Source organism: Xyrauchen texanus, chromosome 44 (assembly GCF_025860055.1).
Source record: "Xyrauchen texanus isolate HMW12.3.18 chromosome 44, RBS_HiC_50CHRs, whole genome shotgun sequence".
Lineage (NCBI taxonomy): Eukaryota > Metazoa > Chordata > Actinopteri > Cypriniformes > Catostomidae > Xyrauchen > Xyrauchen texanus.
Window position 1 is genome coordinate 16,452,964 of NC_068319.1, and position 20,715 is coordinate 16,473,678.

The following is a 20,715-nucleotide window of genomic DNA, read 5'->3' on the forward strand; positions in this document are numbered from 1 at the left end:
AGGCTTCCGTCTTGACACCCTACGCCATAGCCCATTCATATGAAGAATATGGAAGATTGTTGTCACATGTAGCACACAGCCAGTACTTGCCAGAAATTTCTGCAGTTCCTTTAATGTTACTGTAGGCCTCTTGGAAGCCTCCCTGACCAGTTTTCTTCTCATCTTTTCATCAATTTTGAAGGGACATCCAGTTCTTGGTAATGTCTCTGTTGTGCCATATTTTCTCCACTTGATGATGACTGTCTTCACTGTGTTCATAGATATGCATAGATATGGTATATCTAATGCTTTGGAAATTCTTTTGTACCCTTCTCCTAACTGATATCTTTCAACAATGAGATCCCTCTGATATTTTGGAAGTTCTCTGTTGAAGTTCTCTGTTTGACAAATGGAGTTTGATCAGTGGTTAAACGTGTTCAGACGGTTCCCTTATACCTGAATGAATAGGCCATTTCCAGAATAAAATTAAATATGCAGAAAATCACAATATTACAGTTCTTGAATAGTGACAGGACAGAAAGTCTTGAAGCTAGAGAAGAGAGGACACCGGCGGCAGTTTATGCAAGCTGCTGTGCTTATGATGCTGTGCACTGCAGGCTTCCGTCATGCCGGGCACAGTGCGTTTTAGTTTATAAAGATTTACAGCGTTTAAATTTCTTTCTCCCAAATATTTTTTTACTTTGTAATTGTGGTGGAAAATAACTGTAGCAAAGCTGAATACTTTATTTATACTTAAAGTAGAAAAATGAACAGAAGGACTGTAACAAGAGTAGTTGTAATTTGTTACTCTCCACCTCTGATTAGATGCCACATAATTTTAAATTATGTAGCTCCTGTACTGTAACAGAAAAATGTTTTCAAACTCCATTTAAGGAGCATTGATTGTATTACACGTGTACGACAGACTTTTACTCAAAGAGCAAAGCCATTCTGACTGAGGTGCACTGAAAAATGGAACAGCTCTAGTCACTATACACAAGTTGTCTAGGGGGTTTCTCCACAACAAGTATCCCTTCTTGAAGCCAGATTGTAGTGCTGAAGTGATAATTAAGTGTCATTTTTTTATATTTGTGTCACCAAAATGTTTGTGATTCCACATGTTAGGATTACCACCCTCTGCTTCTCAAAACAAAGAGAAATGAGTGCTGTATTATCAAATTATATGCAAAAGGTAATACGCAAGGACCTTTTGCTTCAGAGAGAATTTTGGTGTAGTGTTTAAAGATATGGGTTGAAAACTAAATGGTTTTTGGTTCAAATCGCATAAGAGTTGATTCACATTCTGAATTCATTGATGTGCTCTTGAGCAAGGGACCTATCTCCAGGTTACTCCATGGGGACTGTCTATTTGGTTACAAGTATGCATGCATGGTGTACATTGGGACCTTAGAGATTATTGGCAGATATTATTGCTTTTTTAAGTCACCTGTATCTGTCAATACATCCAGGTGTTGTTATAACCTTGAGCGGGGCACCTAACCATTCTGTAGGTCACTCCTTGGGGACTGTTGCCTTGGATACAAGTAGGAATGAATGATATATATTGAAACCATATTGTTTATTGGCCTATATTAGTACTTTTTTAATTTTTTAAATAGATATTTATTGACCGAACTTTTTATATTTATGTAGATTTATATTTATATGTGCTCTTTTCTGCCTATTTTTAGATTTTTATTACTTTTGCCATCATGTAGCATTAACTTTAAAAGATAGAGAAAGACTTGTGGCAAAGGTTGTAGGATCAAATCCACAAGGGTTGTTGTGGCCATGAGCGAGGCATTTCACCACAGCTCGCCCCATGGAGACTTTTGAATACAAATGCCAGCTAAATGACATAGTTGTATTTTATACATTTTAAACTATGTTAAAAAGTTCATATGTTCTCTGGCATTTGCTCTCACATTAGGATGCAATGCACCTACAGTCTCCTGTGGCTTCACTACAACTCTAATTGGCTCTAATGTTTCATTCCGAGGTCAGCATCAAATCTCCACCTGAGCCAGAGCTGACGGAATGTTGAAGGCCAGCCATTGCCTCTTATTTTAAAACCAAATCGAGACTGGCCTGAAAACACTGCAACCTTGAGAATAGAGGTACTGTTTCTCAGATATTTCACCTGTTTATCGACGGAAGCGGTAGTTATGAAAAGGGATTGTTTTCAACTAAGATTATTTGTATAACAAAGGAAAGGAACGCAACTATTGGAAATGGAATGACTGCACAAAAGCTTGATGTTCTTTGCTTAGGTAGGACTGTTTATTATAGTATAGTGTATGTTAGGGCAAGTGCTACTCATTTGTTTCACTCAGTATCATTGAAGTTAAAGAGGCATAGTAATTTGATCTAAATTTGTATTATTCAGTAATTCCGTTCCAACATTTACTATTATAATTGCACATACTTGGGGTTAAAGGTATGTTCTTGTGCAATTCATATGGCTTATTGAAGAAAGGTGTGCTATTACTTTTTGGACTTTGTCATGCCCCAGTTTATGCTGTGCCTGTGGTTTATTCTTGCTTTTCAGGTGTAGCTGATGTGATTGGGGTGTGGTTTGTGCACCTGAGAATTGTTACGGTGACCAATTTAAATACAGTGGTACCGCTTGTTGGGGTGGCTGTGGAGGCATTTTGCCAGCTCCTCACTTCAAATGTTTTTTGTTTGTTGTGATTTTTTGCAGTCATACACTCCATGGACACTGGACAGTATCACACACAATATTCATGCATTTTCCTTCATGACTGACTAGCATTTACTGATTACTGCCTCACCATTTTAACATATGTTTCTCATAACTCAAATTGTTATTAATATTAAATTGGCCCTGTCTCAACCTTTTCAGAATTGGGTTTGTACAAGGAGGGGCATGAGCCATATCTTGGGACCAAAAATTTGGGAATATCTTGGGGTGTGCTCTTTTGACCTCTTTTTGGGTCAGCAAGCAACAACTTGGCAACCACCTTCAGTATCCTAGTAAACACACAGATACACCCTGGCAACCACCCACAAAACCTTAGCATAATTATTTGCATGGGCAAGCGCTTCTCACAATATACTTCAAAAATGTAATATGTTTTTACTGCCAATGTTCTGCAAAATGGTCCATTTAACTGAAATGTAATTGACCAAGACATTTGGAGTATTTAAAACATTTCATGTTAACAGACACATGTCTTGAGGCAGCATAATATTCCATTACAACTATGATTTAAAGACATGGCATTGAAACAATATAGTGCATCATTTTCTGTGTACTCCATGTTTTGTTTCATTTCCTCAGGCGCAGTGGGATGGTTTGACTGGTCGAATAGTTCTTAACAAGACTGATGGTCTACGGAAAGACTTTAACTTAGACCTCATCAGTCTCAAAGAGGACGGCACTGCTAAGGTGAGTCCACTTAGCCAGACACTGAAGAAAAAAAAGTCTCAAGGACCTACTATTTAATTCAGTTGTTTATTAACCGTGCAACTTTTCATATGGTTTTCCTAACTGCAAATGTACCTGGGAACCTTGAGCCAAGTGTTTCAATGTATTTCCAGCAGCTTGTTTATAGTAGATTTAATTAGTTTATTTGTATATAAGTGGATTCTTGTAAATGCATTTCTGTAATAAAGTTTTTCTGCAAACCAAATGAGGGCAGAAATATGAGCAGTATTAGGCAGATAATGTGTATTGACCTTGTTGCTTCCATGCTGTTTACTCAACTCTCCAACTCTTTCTAAAAGCATTTGGCCGATGGTGTGTCACGACCTACTAAATTATGGACAAAGGTTTGTTTCAGTCTTGGTTTCAATTCCATGAGTTTGTGATTAGAACCTGTGGAAAGCTCAGATTCCCTACCCTGTGTGAAATTCACTTCAATAAACCTGACGTCCTTTCATCAGAATCCCTCTCCCTGTGGAGAACACTTCATTTACTTAAAGGGATAGTTCACACAAAAAACTGAAAATTCTATCATCTTATTGTCATCTTCATGTTGTTCCAAACCCGTGTGATTTTCTTTCTTCCGTGGAACACAAAGGAGAAGTTAGGTAGAATGCTAGTTACTGAGAGCCTCCATACAGTAAAAAAAATTTAATAAATCAGTCTGAACGGGGCTTAAAAGAAAGAGATTTTATTTTTTGCGAGAAAATCTTAATGAGATGCAAAATGTCTGCAGGTTGCATTTATGACAGTTAAATCACCATATTTAATATCCAGCACTGTAAATTGGGTTCACAGAGCTTTGTTCCTCAGTAAGTTATGCACCTCCCTGAAAAACAAACTGAAGCTTGCAGAAAAATGACACATTAATTCATTAGCAGATGTTTAGAGAGCAGCTCTAATGTACTCTTTAAGGTTCTTTTGATTAAGTCTATCCTTTCAAACATCTTTGAGTGTTATGACAAGTACCATATAGAAACAAAGTATCTTAAAGGAATAGTTCACCCAAAAATTTATATTTAAGATGTATGTGACCTTATTTCTTCATCAGAACAGGATTTAAGATTTTTAGGAAAGTATCCCTGTTTTCAGCTTCATCCAATGCAAGTGAATAGACACCAATATTTGATTGTCCAAAAAGCATATTTAGGCAGCATAAAAGTAATCTACATGACTCCAGTCAATTACGTAATGTCTACTGAAGTTAATCAGTAAGTTTGTGTGAAAAACAAATAACTAATTAGAACATTTTTAACTTTAAATTGGTGCTTACGCCAGCTCTCTGTAGCTGTTTGAATTTACCTAATTATTGCGTGAAATGTAAGCACAGCGTAGTTCTAGCAGCTGTACATTAACGCACCATTAGCTAGGTAGCTCCTAGCCAATCACATGTAAGCCATTGCTTTATAAGCCTGCTCACAATATCACTTTGCTGTTTCAGTGTGCTAACACAGCAACCTCCACCACAAGTTGAGTCCTGTCCTGCACGGGGTAGGCTCCTCGTCCCTGCCTCCTATCTCTGGCAGGATATGATTGTTCTGATTACAAATTCTTCAGACCGCCAGACGGGGCCTATGCCAAAGAGAGACATTACATTTCTGTTTTATATTCATCAAATAAATGTCAACTTAAATTTCACTCAAGTCTGCGAGTCTTCCTGACAGAAGTATGTTCCTCTGTGGTAAACGGAGCGGAACTTCTGAATTCTCGTGTGAACGCGAAATTTTCAAAATTTTAATTAGCAATTCGTTTTTCACACAAACGTATCAATTAATTGTTATTCGACAGCATTTGTGGCATAATGTGGATTACCACAAAATAAAAAGGTCAGCCATGTTTGTTGTTCATGGTCAAAGGTTGTTGAGCGGGGGGGCTGAGTGGTCCCCAATCTAGATCGTGCAGCCTTAAAGCCTAGGGCACCCCCGGGCAGTCAAGGGCCCAAGAGTCCCTGGGCACTGGCCCCATTGGCCTGGTCAGTAATCCGTCCCTGTGTCTCGGCATACATTTTTTAAACCTGAGGCTCTTATTAACTTGAAACAGTGTCTAAAAATGTGCCAGTCCTCCATGAGACACTGAAGAAACAGCAAGCTGCGGTGCTGCATGTATGGACGTTCATCCAGCGCGTGTTTACACAGGAAAACAATGGAAAAATAGACAGACGCAGGCAAAAATATGTTCTGTGTGAACAGCCCCTAACTCTTCCATTTGCATGTATCTGTGAGTGAGAGTGCGTGTGCAAAACAATTTCTGACAGCCTATATAATTTTTCATAAATTACAAACCCGAACCCTACTTAAAAAAACTCAGCTGTCCCGACACCAGCGGCTTCTAACGTGAACCGCTCTAAGAGTGCTGACAACAGCGTATTCGTGCGTGTACCCAGAACAACATGGCACCCCTCAAGCATTTTTTTGGTGGAGCTTTCCTCCCGGGGTCCGGGGCCCCACGCAGTTGCGTGGTTTGCATGGTGGTTAAAATGGCTACTGTATTTACATAAAGTGAAAGTACATGTAAATGGTGACTTAGACTAACATTCTGCCTAACATCTCATTTTCTGCTCAGGGTCAAATTGACCCGGCTCGTTAAATCGCAGTTCAGCAGTCACAATTTTCAAATGTTCCCTCCGACAACGGTTTTATCATCAATAACCAACTTTTTACTAATCAACAAATGTAATATTTACACATTTTATATAAAGTAAATGCTACAAATTTACATTAGAATATCTTTATGTACAGTTTGTATTTATGTGTGCACACATGTGTGTTTGTGGATAGGTGGGTGGTGGGTGTAGGTGTGTGCACGCGTATGTGTCCACAACCACAAACACATACATGCACATTTGTTCCCATTTTTTCCATTTGTTTCCATTGACTCCCATTGTTTTTATATTGAGCTATATTAATACGTTTATGTACTGTACTGTACTGTATGTGTGTGTGTAGGTGTGTGTGTGTGTGTGTAGGTGTGTGTTCACATTATTGTTTTCATTATTTTAAGAAAACTGATTTAAAGGACAGTAAATTAATAAAAATATACTTCCACTCTCTGAGCACTTTATTAAGTACACCCGATGTGGTTTTCTGGTGTTGTAGCCCATCCACCTCAAGGTTTGACTTGTTGTTCATTCTGAGATGCTATTCTTCTCACCACAATTGTACAGAGTGTTTATCTGAGTTACCGTAGGCTATATGTCAGCTTTCCATTGACCTCTCTCATCAACAAGGCGTTTCCATCAGTTCTCCTTGAAGTTGGCACCCCATATAATTAAATCATTATCAGATCTATACCATTCATTTGTGCTGATTTGTGCAGCTAAAATAAAAGTTTGTGCTGGTTCGTTGTTTGAGATATTAGACATTTATTTTTTTGGCTGTGTGATGTCACTTTCCACCCCATGTTGTCCAAATCGCTCCAAATAGGTGTCGTTCGTTTGTGGGCCTCTGAATACACAGTGAATCAGATACGCTCATCAACGGGTTTATTCTTTTGTCTGGTCTTCAAAATATAATCAGTTGCGTGTCTTTGTGTCTGACAACATTACTTGTCACATACCACAGAAATGACCCATGCTCATAAAATATCCACATTTGGTGGGTGCTAATTTCACTCTGAGCAAAAGGAAAAACACAGAATTTACCATTTTAATTTATTTACTTATTATTTATTTATTAGTTTACATCACAAATACACATACAGGGTAATCAAGCAATAATATTTACAAGAAAAAGAGAGAACCACTCGCTCTTTGGCTGAAGCTTTAGCCTCAATAAACCATCTGAAACCAAACGTAAATGCCAAGGAACTGAACCTGCTTAAAATGAATAATAGTTAAATGGATGGAGGCCTGGGCAGCTCAGCAAGTAAACACGCTGACTACCACACCTGGTGTCTCAAGTTCAAGTCCATGGCGTGCTGAGTTACTCCAGTCAGGCTACCTAAGCAGGTTAGGTTAACATCCTCGTGGTCGCTACGATGTGGTGCTCTCAGTGGGGCACGTGGTGAGTTGTGCGTGGATGCCGCGGAGAATAGTACGTGCCTCCACATGTGCTACGTCTCTGCGGTAACGTGCTCAACAAGCCAAGTGATCAAATGCGTTGACTGACTGTCTCAGATGTGGAGGTTACTGAGATTCGTCCTCTGCCACCCGGACTGAGGCGAGTCACTACGCCACCATGAGGACTTAGAGCGAATTGGAAATTGGGCATTCCGAATTGGGAGAAAATGGAGAAGAAGAAAAAAATAATAATAATATATATATATATATATATAGTTCAATGGGATGGAAACAATACAACATTTATTAAATCTAATATTTATCTTTGGACCTGTCCATGTTGTCATTATTTCTGTGAGAGAAACTTCACTGTGGGAATGTGTGGCCATGGAACTTGTGTCAACCTCAGACTTGTGTGGCGTTCACTGATACGCCTGACTCTGTGAGCGCTGAATGTCCTGCATAATTAAAAGAAATTCCACTGATCATGCAACCTATAATGTAGCTACATGCAACACCACAATTTAAATGTTTGTGTGCCCTGCTGTTGCAAATAAAATAATAGTTTGTATACATCTTACCCAAGTTACAGGCTAAATCAACGTGAATGTTTTCAAATATTACATATTTATTTTTTCCTCAAATCATCCCGCGGGCCGGAGATGACTCCTTGGTGGGCCGGACCCAGCCCACAGGCTGTATGTTTGACACCTCTGGATTAGATAATCACATTAATAAATAGGTGAACAAGTATTCCTAATAAAGTACTTAGTGAGTGTATATTTTTCACTGTATATTTTAGATTAGTTACACATTTGCACATTAATAGAATGTGTGCCCACAGGTGTGTGTTCATAATTTGAACGTGTCTCTTCCAATCTTAATTTAGAGTCGGATCTATCCGTTTTATTTAAGTTTTGTTTTAAATATAATTCAAATAATCTCCTAGGGGCGTTAAGTCACTATTTTCTGTAAAGTTTCTCTGAAGCATTACGTGTTCTGAGAAGCTATACAAAAAATCTAATTTGACGTGACATCATGATGCTTTAATATACGTAAGGTGGTCCCTCCATTTGTGGTACCTCCAGATAATTTTTTAGTCCCACCCCAATTCTTCACATCCTCTCAGATTTTTCTGAAATGGATTTCTAAAGAGCTCTCACTTTTATTTCAAGAAAACTATTTAAGTGGGCAAAATCCACTCAGAATTTGTAGAACATGCTTTAGTGCAGATTTTATTGATCAGGGAAGATGTGTTTTACCACAGACAGGATCTATTTAATGATTTGGACCAAATTCTTTCATTTCCTTTTTCCTTTTTTTCCCCATCTCTTCCTTACCTATTTTATGAATCTACACTGATTATGTGTGTCCCTCTTTTGTGTCCACTGATTGTCAGAAAGAGACACTTTCATCTAGTTTGTTTTTTTCTTCATGCTTTTGCCATTTTTTACTCTTTTGTTAGATTGGAGAATGGAACTCTATCTCGGGGCTCAACCTGACTGAGAGAATAGACAACAACATTACAGATTCCCTGGCTAACAGAACCCTTATAGTCACCACAATATTGGTAAGAGACTAATCTTTAATCTACTGCAATTTAGGATGCATGATTCCAGTTCTCTCTTCAAACTTTAAAAACCCATGAAATGACTCAACGAGTGCAGTTTTGATTGGACTGAACATATGATTTATTTTAATTAATGGTGTGTTGATTAAACTGAAATGGTGTGTTCAGAATTGAACCAATATTTCATGTGAGTTTTACTTGTGTATAGGAAAACCCTTATGTTATGTATAAGAAGTCTGACAAGGTGTTGTACGGGAATGATCGGTTTGAAGGCTACTGTCTGGATCTGCTTAAGGAGCTCTCCAACATCCTGGGATTCACCTATGAGGTGAAGCTGGTATCTGATGGGAAATACGGTGCTCAGAATGATAAAGGAGAATGGAACGGCATGGTTCGGGAACTCATAGACCACGTGAGTGTGATCTGCCATCAAAAATGATGATTACATCATAAAATTAGATGTAAGAGTGCTTAAGTGTTATATTTGTTTTCTGTTTTGCCAATGGTTTTCTGCCTTTTTATCCCAGTATATCTCACTATGTAGAGTTGTGGACAAAAGTCTAAAATCAGAGTGTTAATGTGTTTCCCACATTCAACTGATTAACTTAGATATTTCTGCATCAGATTTTATCTTCTCTCTGAAAATTCAGAGAGCCTGGTAATTGCATTTCTTGTTACTGGAATGCAGTCTCTTGTTCATCTCTAGATATGCATACAAAGCATAATAAAGTAAACAAATTTGGTTCCATTTGTTTGATTATCTTTATTCACTGAAAGTATAAGCAGTCCAAAAGTTTTGGCAGGTAGTCAGGGAAAAGGCTGAAATTGTGAATACAAAACATCAAGATATGCAAGTTTCATTTAAAATACTCTTACTTTGGGGACAAAGAAAAATGAAAAGGTATTTATAAAAAAATCTTAAAAGGCATTGGTGCTTTCATCAGGCTGTATAGACTCGCTGTTTTTTATGAATACCTTTGTACTCTTCTGCATATTTTCTTCTATTAAAGACTATACATTTGCTTTACAAGCATAGATGTTTTTCCTCTGTTGACATATTTCTTATTGAAAAGGCAAGCAGGACATATTGAAAGACTTTTTTGTAAAATTGGCAATAGCCTTTTGTTTACATTGAAGCTATGAACCATGATGAGTCTGCTTTGGGGGAGGTATTTTTTGAGGGCATTTGATTGGACAAATATTGTGCAACCTGATTCATCAACATTTTTGGTTTGTTTTCCCAGACAATAAAGGCTATACATTTTAAATGGGCTAAAAGTACATTTTGTTAGTTTTACCAGGGAGCCAATCGTCCTACCCAGTACAACTTTAACGGCTGAAGAGCCAGATACCAATGGGTGATCCGCGCATGTGATGGAGCTAATATAGTGGGGCTTGGTCCGAACAGAGGGTGAAAGCCTGTACCAGGAGGTAATACAGAAGGGTGAGGACCACCCACTTGATGGTCAGACACTTCTTCTCAATGGTGCTGTACCTCACCTCTCTCGTTGAGAGCTCCCGACTGATGTACAGCGCCGGGCACTCCTCCCCCTCGACCAGCTGGGACAACACGGTTGCCAACCCCCTGTCTGACACGTCGGTCTGTAAAAAAGGAAGAGAAATCAGGAGCATGTAACAATGGCCCACTTCAAAGTGCTGGTTTCATCTGCATAAAAGCTTGTTGGCACGGTTCTGTCCACTGGACCGGGTTTGGGGCTCCCTTTCTAGTGAGATCAGTCAGTGGGCTGGTGATGTCCAAATAATTAGGCACAAACCTTTTATAGTAGCCAGCCAGCCCCATGAACTGTCTCACCTCCTTTATGGTCTTGGGACTTGGGCAGGCCACAATCACTGCGGTCTTATCTATTTGGGGACGCACCTTCCCTTGACCAAAAGTGGAACCAATTTTGCACTTCTTGGGGTTTGCCATGAGTCCTGCCTGCCGCAGCGACCTCAGAACTGCCCTCAGATGCTGGATGTGCTGCTGCCAATCATTACTGTATATAATGATGTCATCCAGATAGGCAGTGGTGTATGCAAAGTGCTAAATGGGAACTCAGTCCATAAAGCTATCCCAAGCTCCTCCCTCTCCGGAATCACCATCCCCAAAGACAAAGGAACTGCCTCCCTCCACGGTTTTAAGAGGTTGAGGTGGTAAATTTGCCGTGCTCCGCCCCTATCCATTCATTTAACCTTATAGGGAGATAATACTTCAGGCAGGCATCGCAGAGCAGCTGGGCATAAACAAAAAGGCGGCTGACCTTGCTGAGCGTGAGGGAGCGAAACCACTGGTGGTGTTGTTCTGGAGTTTGGCCAACACGTTGTACGATCACTTTCTTCAGTGCCTTGTACTCAACACAGATGTCTGCAGGGAGCTGGGCTTTTTCTTGGGTCTGTTCAGAGAGACCTACGAATGCCTCGGGGGTCGTCCTGAGGCTCTATCTTGGTCAACATGAGCTGGGCCATAGTCATCGATGCCTCCGGGGTCACGGCTGAGGGCTTCTGTGGTATCAGGCTCCTTAATGCATGCCAATCCTCCATTTGAGCTTGGAGGATCTCCTGGAAGCATGTCTCCTGGGCCAGCAGGTCCTGATTCTGCATCTGTTGCATGTCTGCAAGGGCTCGGATTACTTTGGATTTGAGGAAGTGGAAGTTTCCCAACTACAGCATGTTTTATACACAGACCACCATTTTCAGGGGCTCAAAAGTAATGGGGCAATCAACTGAGAAGCTGTTTCATGGCCAGATGTGGCCTGTTCCCAGGTTATTTAATTAAAACTGAAGCAGTTAAAAGGTCTAGAGTTTAATCCAAATGTGAAATTTGGATTAAATATATTGTAGGAGTGGTGGTGGTGTAGTGGTCTAAGCACATAACTGGTAATCTGGTAATAAAAAGGACAGGGGATTTTCCCTGTAATAAGGGCTCTGTAAGTCGCTTTGGATAAAAGCGTCTGCCAAATGCATAAATGTAAATGTATTTGGAAGTTATTGCTGTAAACTGTAAACTAAAGAGCTGTCAATGCAAGTAAAGAGTGATAGCAGAAAATTTAGGAGTGGCCAAATTTGCCATTTTGTACATTCTTAAAAAGAAGGAACACACTGGCAGGGTTGGGAGGGTTACTTTTGAAAGGTATTCTACTACAGATTACAGAATACATGCTGTAAAAAGTAATTTGTAAAATATTCCATTAGATTACCAAAGGTCAGTAACGTATTCTAAATACATTGGATTACTTCTTCAGCACTGGTAGATTTATCACTTGTTTTGTCTATAAAAACTCTGTCAGTACAGTAAGACAAAATACACAAAATACATTCTCTGAAAAACCTAAATATCTTATGCAGTGTTGTTTCTAAAACAAGATAAACCTAATTGATCTTGTTTAAAGGATTTTTAGATATTTTTACTGGAAAACAATACAAAAATTATTATCAAGAATAAAAATTTTGCCCTAATATCAAAGATCTTACTAGAAATTGGCTAGAAGTTGTAGTTTAGCATAAATCTGACAATTTACACAAGATTTATTTCTATTTCTTCTGCTCCAAACTTACTTCAAACGTACTTCTCTGTCTGCTCGTATGAATGTAACACATAAGAAAGTGTTTCACTGCTGTTCAAATGCACTTTGGATCATATCATTTATATCTATAAATGTTTTTCATCTGTAAGGACTAAATATTAAATGAAACAAATGACAATAAAATGCAAAGTAATCTCTTCAGTAATCAAAATACTTTTTGAATGTAACTGTATTCTAATTACCAATTATTTAAATTGTAACTTTAGTGGAATACAATTACTTATATTTTGTATTTTAAAAACTTAATCCCAATACATGTATTCTGTTACTCCCCAACCTTCCACACTGGTGAGCTCATTAACACCTAAAGTCCTGGACGACCACGGAAGGCAACTGTGGTGGAGGATCATAACATTCTTTCCTTGGTGAAGAAAAACCATTGCACAACATCATGACAAGTCAATAACATTCTGCAGGAGGTAGGAGTATCATTGTCAAAGTCTACAATCAAGCGAAGACTTCATGAAAGTAAAAACAGAGGTTTTGCCACAAGGTGCAAACCACTGGTAAACTCAAAATAGGAAGGCCAGATTAGACTGCCAGAAGAAAATCCTGCGAAATTCTGGAACACTTTCCTTTGGATAGATGAACCTGTACCAGAATCACGGGAAGAGACGAGTATGGAGAAGGGAAATAATGTCTCAGGCTAGAAGCATACCACATGCTTGTATGACTGCAAATTGAACTGGGTCACTAGTGTTTATTGACTGCTGAAAGAAGCAGCAGGAGGAATTCTGAAGTGTTTAACAGGTCCTCCAATTTGGATTTCAAATGAAAGATGACAGTATGTACTTCAATCATATATATTGTAGTAGTGTACAGATACAAAATTATGAAAAGTCTCTCAATGTCCCAATTCTTATTTTTTATCAGTACAACATTGTCATCAAAGCCCTATTGTGGGACTCATCCCCCCAGGCACTCCAAGATTAGATTAATTTATCTGCATTTTTTTTCCAGCAGTCCAGGATTTTACTACAGCAAAACAAATTCCTGTTTTCTTTAAACCAGTTAGCTTCCTTTTCTTGTCTTTACCAGATAGCTGACCTGGCTGTGGCTCCATTGACCATCACTTATGTTCGAGAGAAAGTTATTGACTTCTCCAAACCCTTCATGACCCTGGGCATCAGCATACTCTACCACAAACCAAATGGCACCAACCCAGGGGTATTCTCCTTTCTCAATCCCCTCACCCCGGACATCTGGATGTACGTGCTGCTTGCCTGTCTTGGAGTGAGCTGTGTGCTCTTTGTAATAGCCAGGTATAGATGATGACTTCAGCTTAATGTACAGTCATTATCGTGAAATAAACTCTAGACAAGGTGATCAGGACCTTGACATGAATGAGAGGATCTTTTATGAACCTGTACGGGGTTATTTTACGATAATGTTCACCTAACAGAAATTAACATGAAATATTGATTTGATTTGCAATGATTTTGTTTTATGTGGGAACAAAAGGGACGACTGAGTGGTAAGAGCAATTTGGTCATCAGGGACAATGGTGAAGTATCCCGTTTAGGGGTCTTTATACAACAACATTTGACCACAAAACACTGAGACTGACCAATCAGAATCGAGTATTCCAGAAAGCTGTGTAATAAAGCATAGAATATAGTATGTGCAAATTGGGTTTTAGATACACCGAAGAGCCAAAACATTATGACCACTCACAGTTGAAGCAAATAACATTGATCATCTCCTAACAAGGCCAAAAAATTACATTCTGTCATCATTTATTCAACATCATGTTGTTACAAACCCATATGGCTTTCTTTCTTCTGTGACATTTAAAAGGAGAAGTTACACAGAATGATAACCTCAGTCATCACTCACTTTCATTGGAATTTTTCTGTTAAAAGCGAATGGTGACTGAGGCTGTCAGTTACAAACATTTTGCCTAACATCTCCTTTTGTCTTGCACTGAAGATAGAAAAAGTCATTCAGGTTTTTAAAGACATGAGGGGAGTTTTTTCATTGATATAACCTAATGTGATTGCTATTTTGATTTATTTCGTATCCCTCACAGTCTCTTTCTTCTCACATAATTAATTAATTTAAACTCAAATCCATATATTTATTTGATTATCACATACTAATTTAGCTATTACATACCTCATATTTTTTACAGAGAAATAAAATGTCTAGAATTTGCAGACATGTACTCTTGACATTTTCTCAACTTCTTGAGGTATCACCCTGGGATGCTTTTTCGTGCTTTTCTTTATTATTTGGTCCAAGTCATCCATTTTTTTTTTTAAGCATACGCCTTTAGATCAAAAGATTTTTAAGATCATGAGAAACATTTCAGTTAAGTGACCCCAAACTTTTGAACGGCAGTGTATATTTGTGTTTCTTATGTGTAAAACATGTTTTCTTTGGCTCACTCAGGTTTACACCATATGAATGGTACAACCCTCACTCCTGCAACCCCTCCTCTGACGTGGTTGAAAACAACTTCACACTGTTGAATAGTTTATGGTTTGGAGTCGCGGCTCTCATGCGTCAAGGTACATTACGCACAACACATCTTTAGAGTGCTAGGAAAAGCTCTTGCATCATTAGTGTGCCAATGCCACTTGGTTTGAAATGTTGTTAATGCAAAATGAATGCAGTGACATTCATACATATTTAAGTTTATAAAAATACTAGATTAAATTAGATTTATTTAAATGTTTAACATAAATATGTTTTAATTTTTTTAACTTATATAAATTAGTTCAGTTAATACCAAAGTAAATGTAGTTTACCAAACTGAATTGTTTAAAATGAATGTTACATATATTCATCCTCTTAAATCATTTTAATGAAATACAGTGCTTCACATTTATTTTGAATTAAGATGTAGTAAATCTTATAAATAGATTTTTATTTTTCTCATGTAATAGGGATGATAACACTCCACTGGCTGTTGAAAGTCACAAACAGTTTATATAATATTTATATATTTTTTTCTAGCTTTCAAAGTTTTATTTGCAGTTCCTCTGCTGTACTGGGTCTGATGTGGTGATGTGAGGTCTGTAGGTTCCGCTACAAAAGGCATGAAACAAAATGGATGACCTGTCAAGTGTGCAGAAAAGTGTGAAACAGCAAGAGCGGCTTTAATGAGCACCAGAGAACCGGACAAATCATTATGCACCATAGTCTGACCTCACATTAGCAAGAGTTTTCCTCTGAAATATTAGATCAATCTTATTTACTTCAGAGGGACCGCTCAGCCATGAAGCAGGAATGCTACCAGAAAATTTAAGCTCAGTTAAAAAAGTGCTAGAGTTAGAGGCATTTTATGCCACAGGTAAGGATTTATCTGATTTCAGAGAATTTCATTACGCTTAAAGTGCTAATATCATAAAAAATTGATGTTCCTTTTTCTATTAAAATGAAATGGCTCAAAGTACTACATAAATATACTGTGAGGTCCAGAACTGAAAACTGTCTCCCCAGTCTTAAAAGACCATACAGGTGCTGGTCATATAATTAGAATATCATCAAAAAGTTGATTTATTTCAGTAATTCCATTCAAAAAGTTAAACTTGGATATTATATTCATTCATTACACACAGACTGATATATTTCAAATGTTTATTTTATTTAATTGTGATGATTAAAACTGACAACTAATGAAAATCCCAAATTCAGTATCTCCGAAAATTAGAATATTACTTAAGTCCAATACAAAAAAAGGATTTTTAGAAATGTTGGCCAACTGAAAAGTATGAACATGAAAAGTATGAGCATGTAAAGCACTCAATACTTAGTTGGGGCTCATTTTGCCTGAATTACTGCAGCAGTGTGGCGTGGCATGGAGTCGATCAGTCTGTGGCATTGCTCGGGTGTTATGAGAGCCCAGGTTGCTCTGATAGTGGCCTTCAGCTCTTCTGCATTGTTGGGTCTGGCGTATCGCATCTTCCTCTTCACAATACCCCATAGATTTTCTATAGGGTTAAGGTCAGGCGAGTTTGCTGGCCAATTAAGAACAGGGATACCATGGTCCTTAAACCAGGTACTGGTAGCTTTGGCACTGTCAGCAGCAGGAAGCATGAAGTGCTCTAAAACTTCCTGGTAGACGGCTGCGTTGACCTTGGACCTCAGAAAACTTTTGTGTCTTGCCCTCCTTGTGCAAGGTGTCAATGGTCGTCTTTTGGACAGCTGTCAAGTCAGCCGTCTTCCCCATGATTGTGTAGCCTACAGAACTAGACTGAGAGACCATTTAAAGGCCTTTGCAGGTGTTTTGAGTTAATTAGCTGATTAGAGTGTGGCACCCGGTGTCTTCAATATTGAACATTTTCACAATATTCTAATTTTCTGAGATACTGATTTTGGGGTTTTTCATTAGTTGTCAGTTATAATCATAAAAATTAAAAGGAATGAACACTTGAAATATATCAGTCTGTGTGGAATGAATGTATACATTATCCAAGTTTCACTTTTTGAATGGAATTACTGAAATAAATCAACTTTTTGATGATATTCTAATTATATGACCAGCACCTGTATATTGAAGCTAAACTGCAAGAACAGCTCTTTCAGAACTTCTGCAACTTCATGACATCAGACAGGTGAATACTCAGCTTAATGTCATTACAGATCCTTAAAGGGTTAGTCCACCCAAAAATTTAAAGGATCCCATAATTTACTCACCCTCAAGCCATCCTAGTTGTATATAACTTTCTTCTTTCAGCCAAACACAATCGAAAGCATATAAAAAAATATCCTGGCTCTTCCAAGCTTTGTAATTGGAATGAATGGTACCTTAGATTTTGAAGCCCCAAAAAGCACATCCATCCATCAGAAAAGTGCATTTTTGTATGAAAAATATCCATATTTATAACTTTATAAACTATAATCATTGACTTCCGGTAACGACTGCCTGCACGTTCACAAGAGAGTCGAGTTCCGGCGTATGATGTAGGCGTAGTTTTAGCTCCAGTGAGAAGTGACGAATGCGTAAGGTACCATTCACTCCCATTGTAAAGCTTGGAAGTGCCAAGATATTTTTAATATAACTCCGATTGTGTTTGGCTGAAAAAAAAGAGTCATATACACCTAGGATGGCTTGAGGGTGTGTAAATGATGAGCTAATTTTTGGATAAACTAACCCTTTAAGACATTCTCTCTTATGTGAAACACAAAAGAAGATGCTTTATTTGATATTCTGGTCCATTTCTTCAATACAAAAGCAGTTGACAGCAACTCACTTTGAAGCTTAAAAAGACACAAAAATATCATAAAAGTAGTACTTGTGACTAATACGTAATATGGTAAATGGCCTGCACTTATATAGCGCCTTTTTAACCTTAACGGTATTCAAAGCGCTTTACACTGCGTCTCATTCACCCATTCACATACCAATGATGGCAGAGCTGCCATGCAAGGCGCTAGCCTGCCATTGGGAGCAACTTGGGTTTCAGTGTTTTTCCCAAGGACACTTCGGCATGTGGAGTCATCAAACCACCAATCCTGCAATTAGTGGACAACTCGCTCTACCACCTGAGCCACAGCCACCCAAAATAATATGCTAAGTCTTCTTGAGTCATTCGATTTGGTGAGAAAGAACCTAAAATTTAAGGCATTTTCCAGTTACTTTTATTATGCTTTTGGGTGTTTTTTTAGGCTTTAACCCTTTAATTTTTGATGGGGGCCTGCAAGTGGGCCAGAGAGGAAAAACAAAATAATTGTCAAAATATTAATAACAACAGTCTTGACCAACACAAAATATGTATTGTTTAAAAGATTAGAAGCTTTATTTTCCAATGCATGCAGGCATTATGATCAAAACTAAACAAACTGTTTGAAATTTGCTGACAAATCAGTAGTGCTCCATTTTTATCATTTATAAAATAAAATTGAACTGTACATTATTATTGCAATTAATAAAAACATCATACTAATCAAATAGCTATGTGTGATATGTTGTTGGTAAGCTCTCCCGCTGTTGGTAGCTCATTAGATCATTCCCATGAAGCACAATGTTATATATTGCCACCAGGAGAAGGTGCCCATATATAAATGACACAGACTCGATGTGGACTCAAGAGTCAAAACTCATTGAGGCACTCACTCTGTGAAATGTCATTAATAAAATCATGTCTGCATGCTATGCAAACCTTTAGTCATTGTTGTGCTTGCATGTGTAATTAGTTCTTATGTACATATATTATGTTTTATTTTTTTAGAGAGGCTTTTGGACACTTGGAGACGTTTTTGGACACTAGGATCAATTATATTTGTAATGATATAAATTTCAATTGCTTTGTCGTATAAACACAAAATGTTTCTCAGATACAGTTGACATGATTGGGAACAAAACAAAAGCAGTTTATCAGAGCCACATTATTTACACCCAGACATATTTAATGTCAAAGTTTCTATTAAATGATACTGAACAATTGACCCTCATTGTTTATTTATGTTGAGTTATAAGCCTTCAATTTTTGGTATGCCACTAAAAAAGGAATTCTTTAAAAACACCTACAGTGCCTAAAGGGTTAAAGTGACCCACTGCCATATAAAGACAGACAATTGTAGTCATTAAAACATCTTTTGTGTTCCACATAAGAAAGTCATTTAGAGTGGATTGTTTGGTAAACCTGATACGATGTAATGCAGACTTTTTAAAGAGGCTGTTAATGAAGTTTGGTGCAACATTAACTATTTTTGGAGCCGACAGCAAACTCGCAACCCGTGAGTAAGCATTGTTTCACATTACATTTGTGTCTGTGAAGTGTGTCAAAATCTTAAATTGTAAATTAATTGTAAGGGTCAGAGAGAGGGTGTGAAATGGTCATGTAAATCTAGCAAGAAACCTTGACTAACATCAGTGGACCTTAGTAGCAGAAAAAAAAATGTAAACAAATTTTTTTTATAATATGACACCATTAATGGGATCAGTCGTTTTGAAACCCACCCACACTTATCTTAATTAGACTGATGTACTGTATGTAACTGTACCACATTCAAACCACCTACATGAGGTTACTGAAATAACCTTGTTGTTTTTTTCAAACATTTCATCAATTAAAGTATTCAGTGGGATATGATATAGCAGACAGTAGAAAAGCTGTGAGAACATAAACCAACACTATAACAAAAACTGAGACTAGATTTTTGATGTTTGTTTGTCCTTAAAGGGATAGTTTAAACAAAACTGATAATCCTGTCATCATTTACTCACCCTCATATACAGGTTTAGGACAACATGAGGGTGAGTAAATGACAGAATTTTCATATTGGGGTGAACTATCCCTTTAAGTTTATAGAGCAATATTTTAGATGATTATTCAACTATGCAAAGCCTGTTATGGGTTTCATAAACTGTCTAGAGTATTTTTGTTATCTCTACTTACTTTGCGATAAAATCTGGATTATGATTGACACATGCTTCTTGCCTTTACCTTTTAAGAGCAAAACGGGGGTCACAGCTAGTGTCTAGCTGTGCTAATTATCTAAGATTTGCCACACTGACATCCAAAGGAACAAACGCACCTTGTGGCATCTGTCAAAGTGTGTTGCTCCCTATGAGGCAATAAATAGTGACATCAATTAAAATGGTATAAATTAGCTTTTGTCAAACTCACTTAATCATGATCTTGATCTTTCAGTTACGCTAGTGTCTGGTTTGGTTGAGGAAATGGCAGAACTCAAATGCACAGTAGCGATTAAGGCTTTTATTGATCAAAAATAAAACAAATAGAAACTGCCCCGAAGAGTTCAAACGAACACATTCCAGGGCAACAACACAATTACAGGCTGGGTTGGAATGGGGAACCATCAGAAATCCAACTGGACAGGAACACGAACAACAGAGACCTAACAAGGGACATAAAAACAAGCAACATCCCACAACAAACAAAAGGGTAACAAGGAAATAATGAGAAGGACAGGTGAAAACAATCAACTAATAATCAGACAGATAACAAGGCAAACGAGAGTTATCACTGAAGACAAGAGAGACACAAATGCACAAGTAAATGAGAAAATACAAAACCAAGTGCATTCACATAACATGAGACAAAACACAAGTGCCTGGACTCAACCACAGAGTAAATAAATCAAACCAACCAAAGTGGCTGAATCCAGATACAAGATAAAGCAGACATAGAACACTTCATGTCAGGGCTCTGCCACAAGAGGGGACTTG

General features: G+C 37.9%; 1 protein-coding gene across 2 annotated transcripts in view; it reads left to right on the forward strand.

Annotated features, from left to right (window-relative positions):
- The window catches only part of LOC127636726 (glutamate receptor ionotropic, kainate 1-like), an 83,553-nt gene that overhangs the window by 48,209 nt on the left and 14,629 nt on the right, over positions 1–20,715 (forward strand). Inside the window, exons 8-13 of one of the 2 annotated variants that reach the window (XM_052117419.1) lie at positions 3,281–3,388; positions 3,727–3,771; positions 8,887–8,991; positions 9,200–9,403; positions 13,614–13,837; positions 14,967–15,085. In XM_052117419.1, the coding sequence (XP_051973379.1) occupies positions 3,281–3,388; positions 3,727–3,771; positions 8,887–8,991; positions 9,200–9,403; positions 13,614–13,837; positions 14,967–15,085 (805 nt within the window). The remainder of the gene's footprint in view (positions 1–3,280; positions 3,389–3,726; positions 3,772–8,886; positions 8,992–9,199; positions 9,404–13,613; positions 13,838–14,966; positions 15,086–20,715) is intronic. The other variant, XM_052117420.1, reaches the window with a different exon arrangement.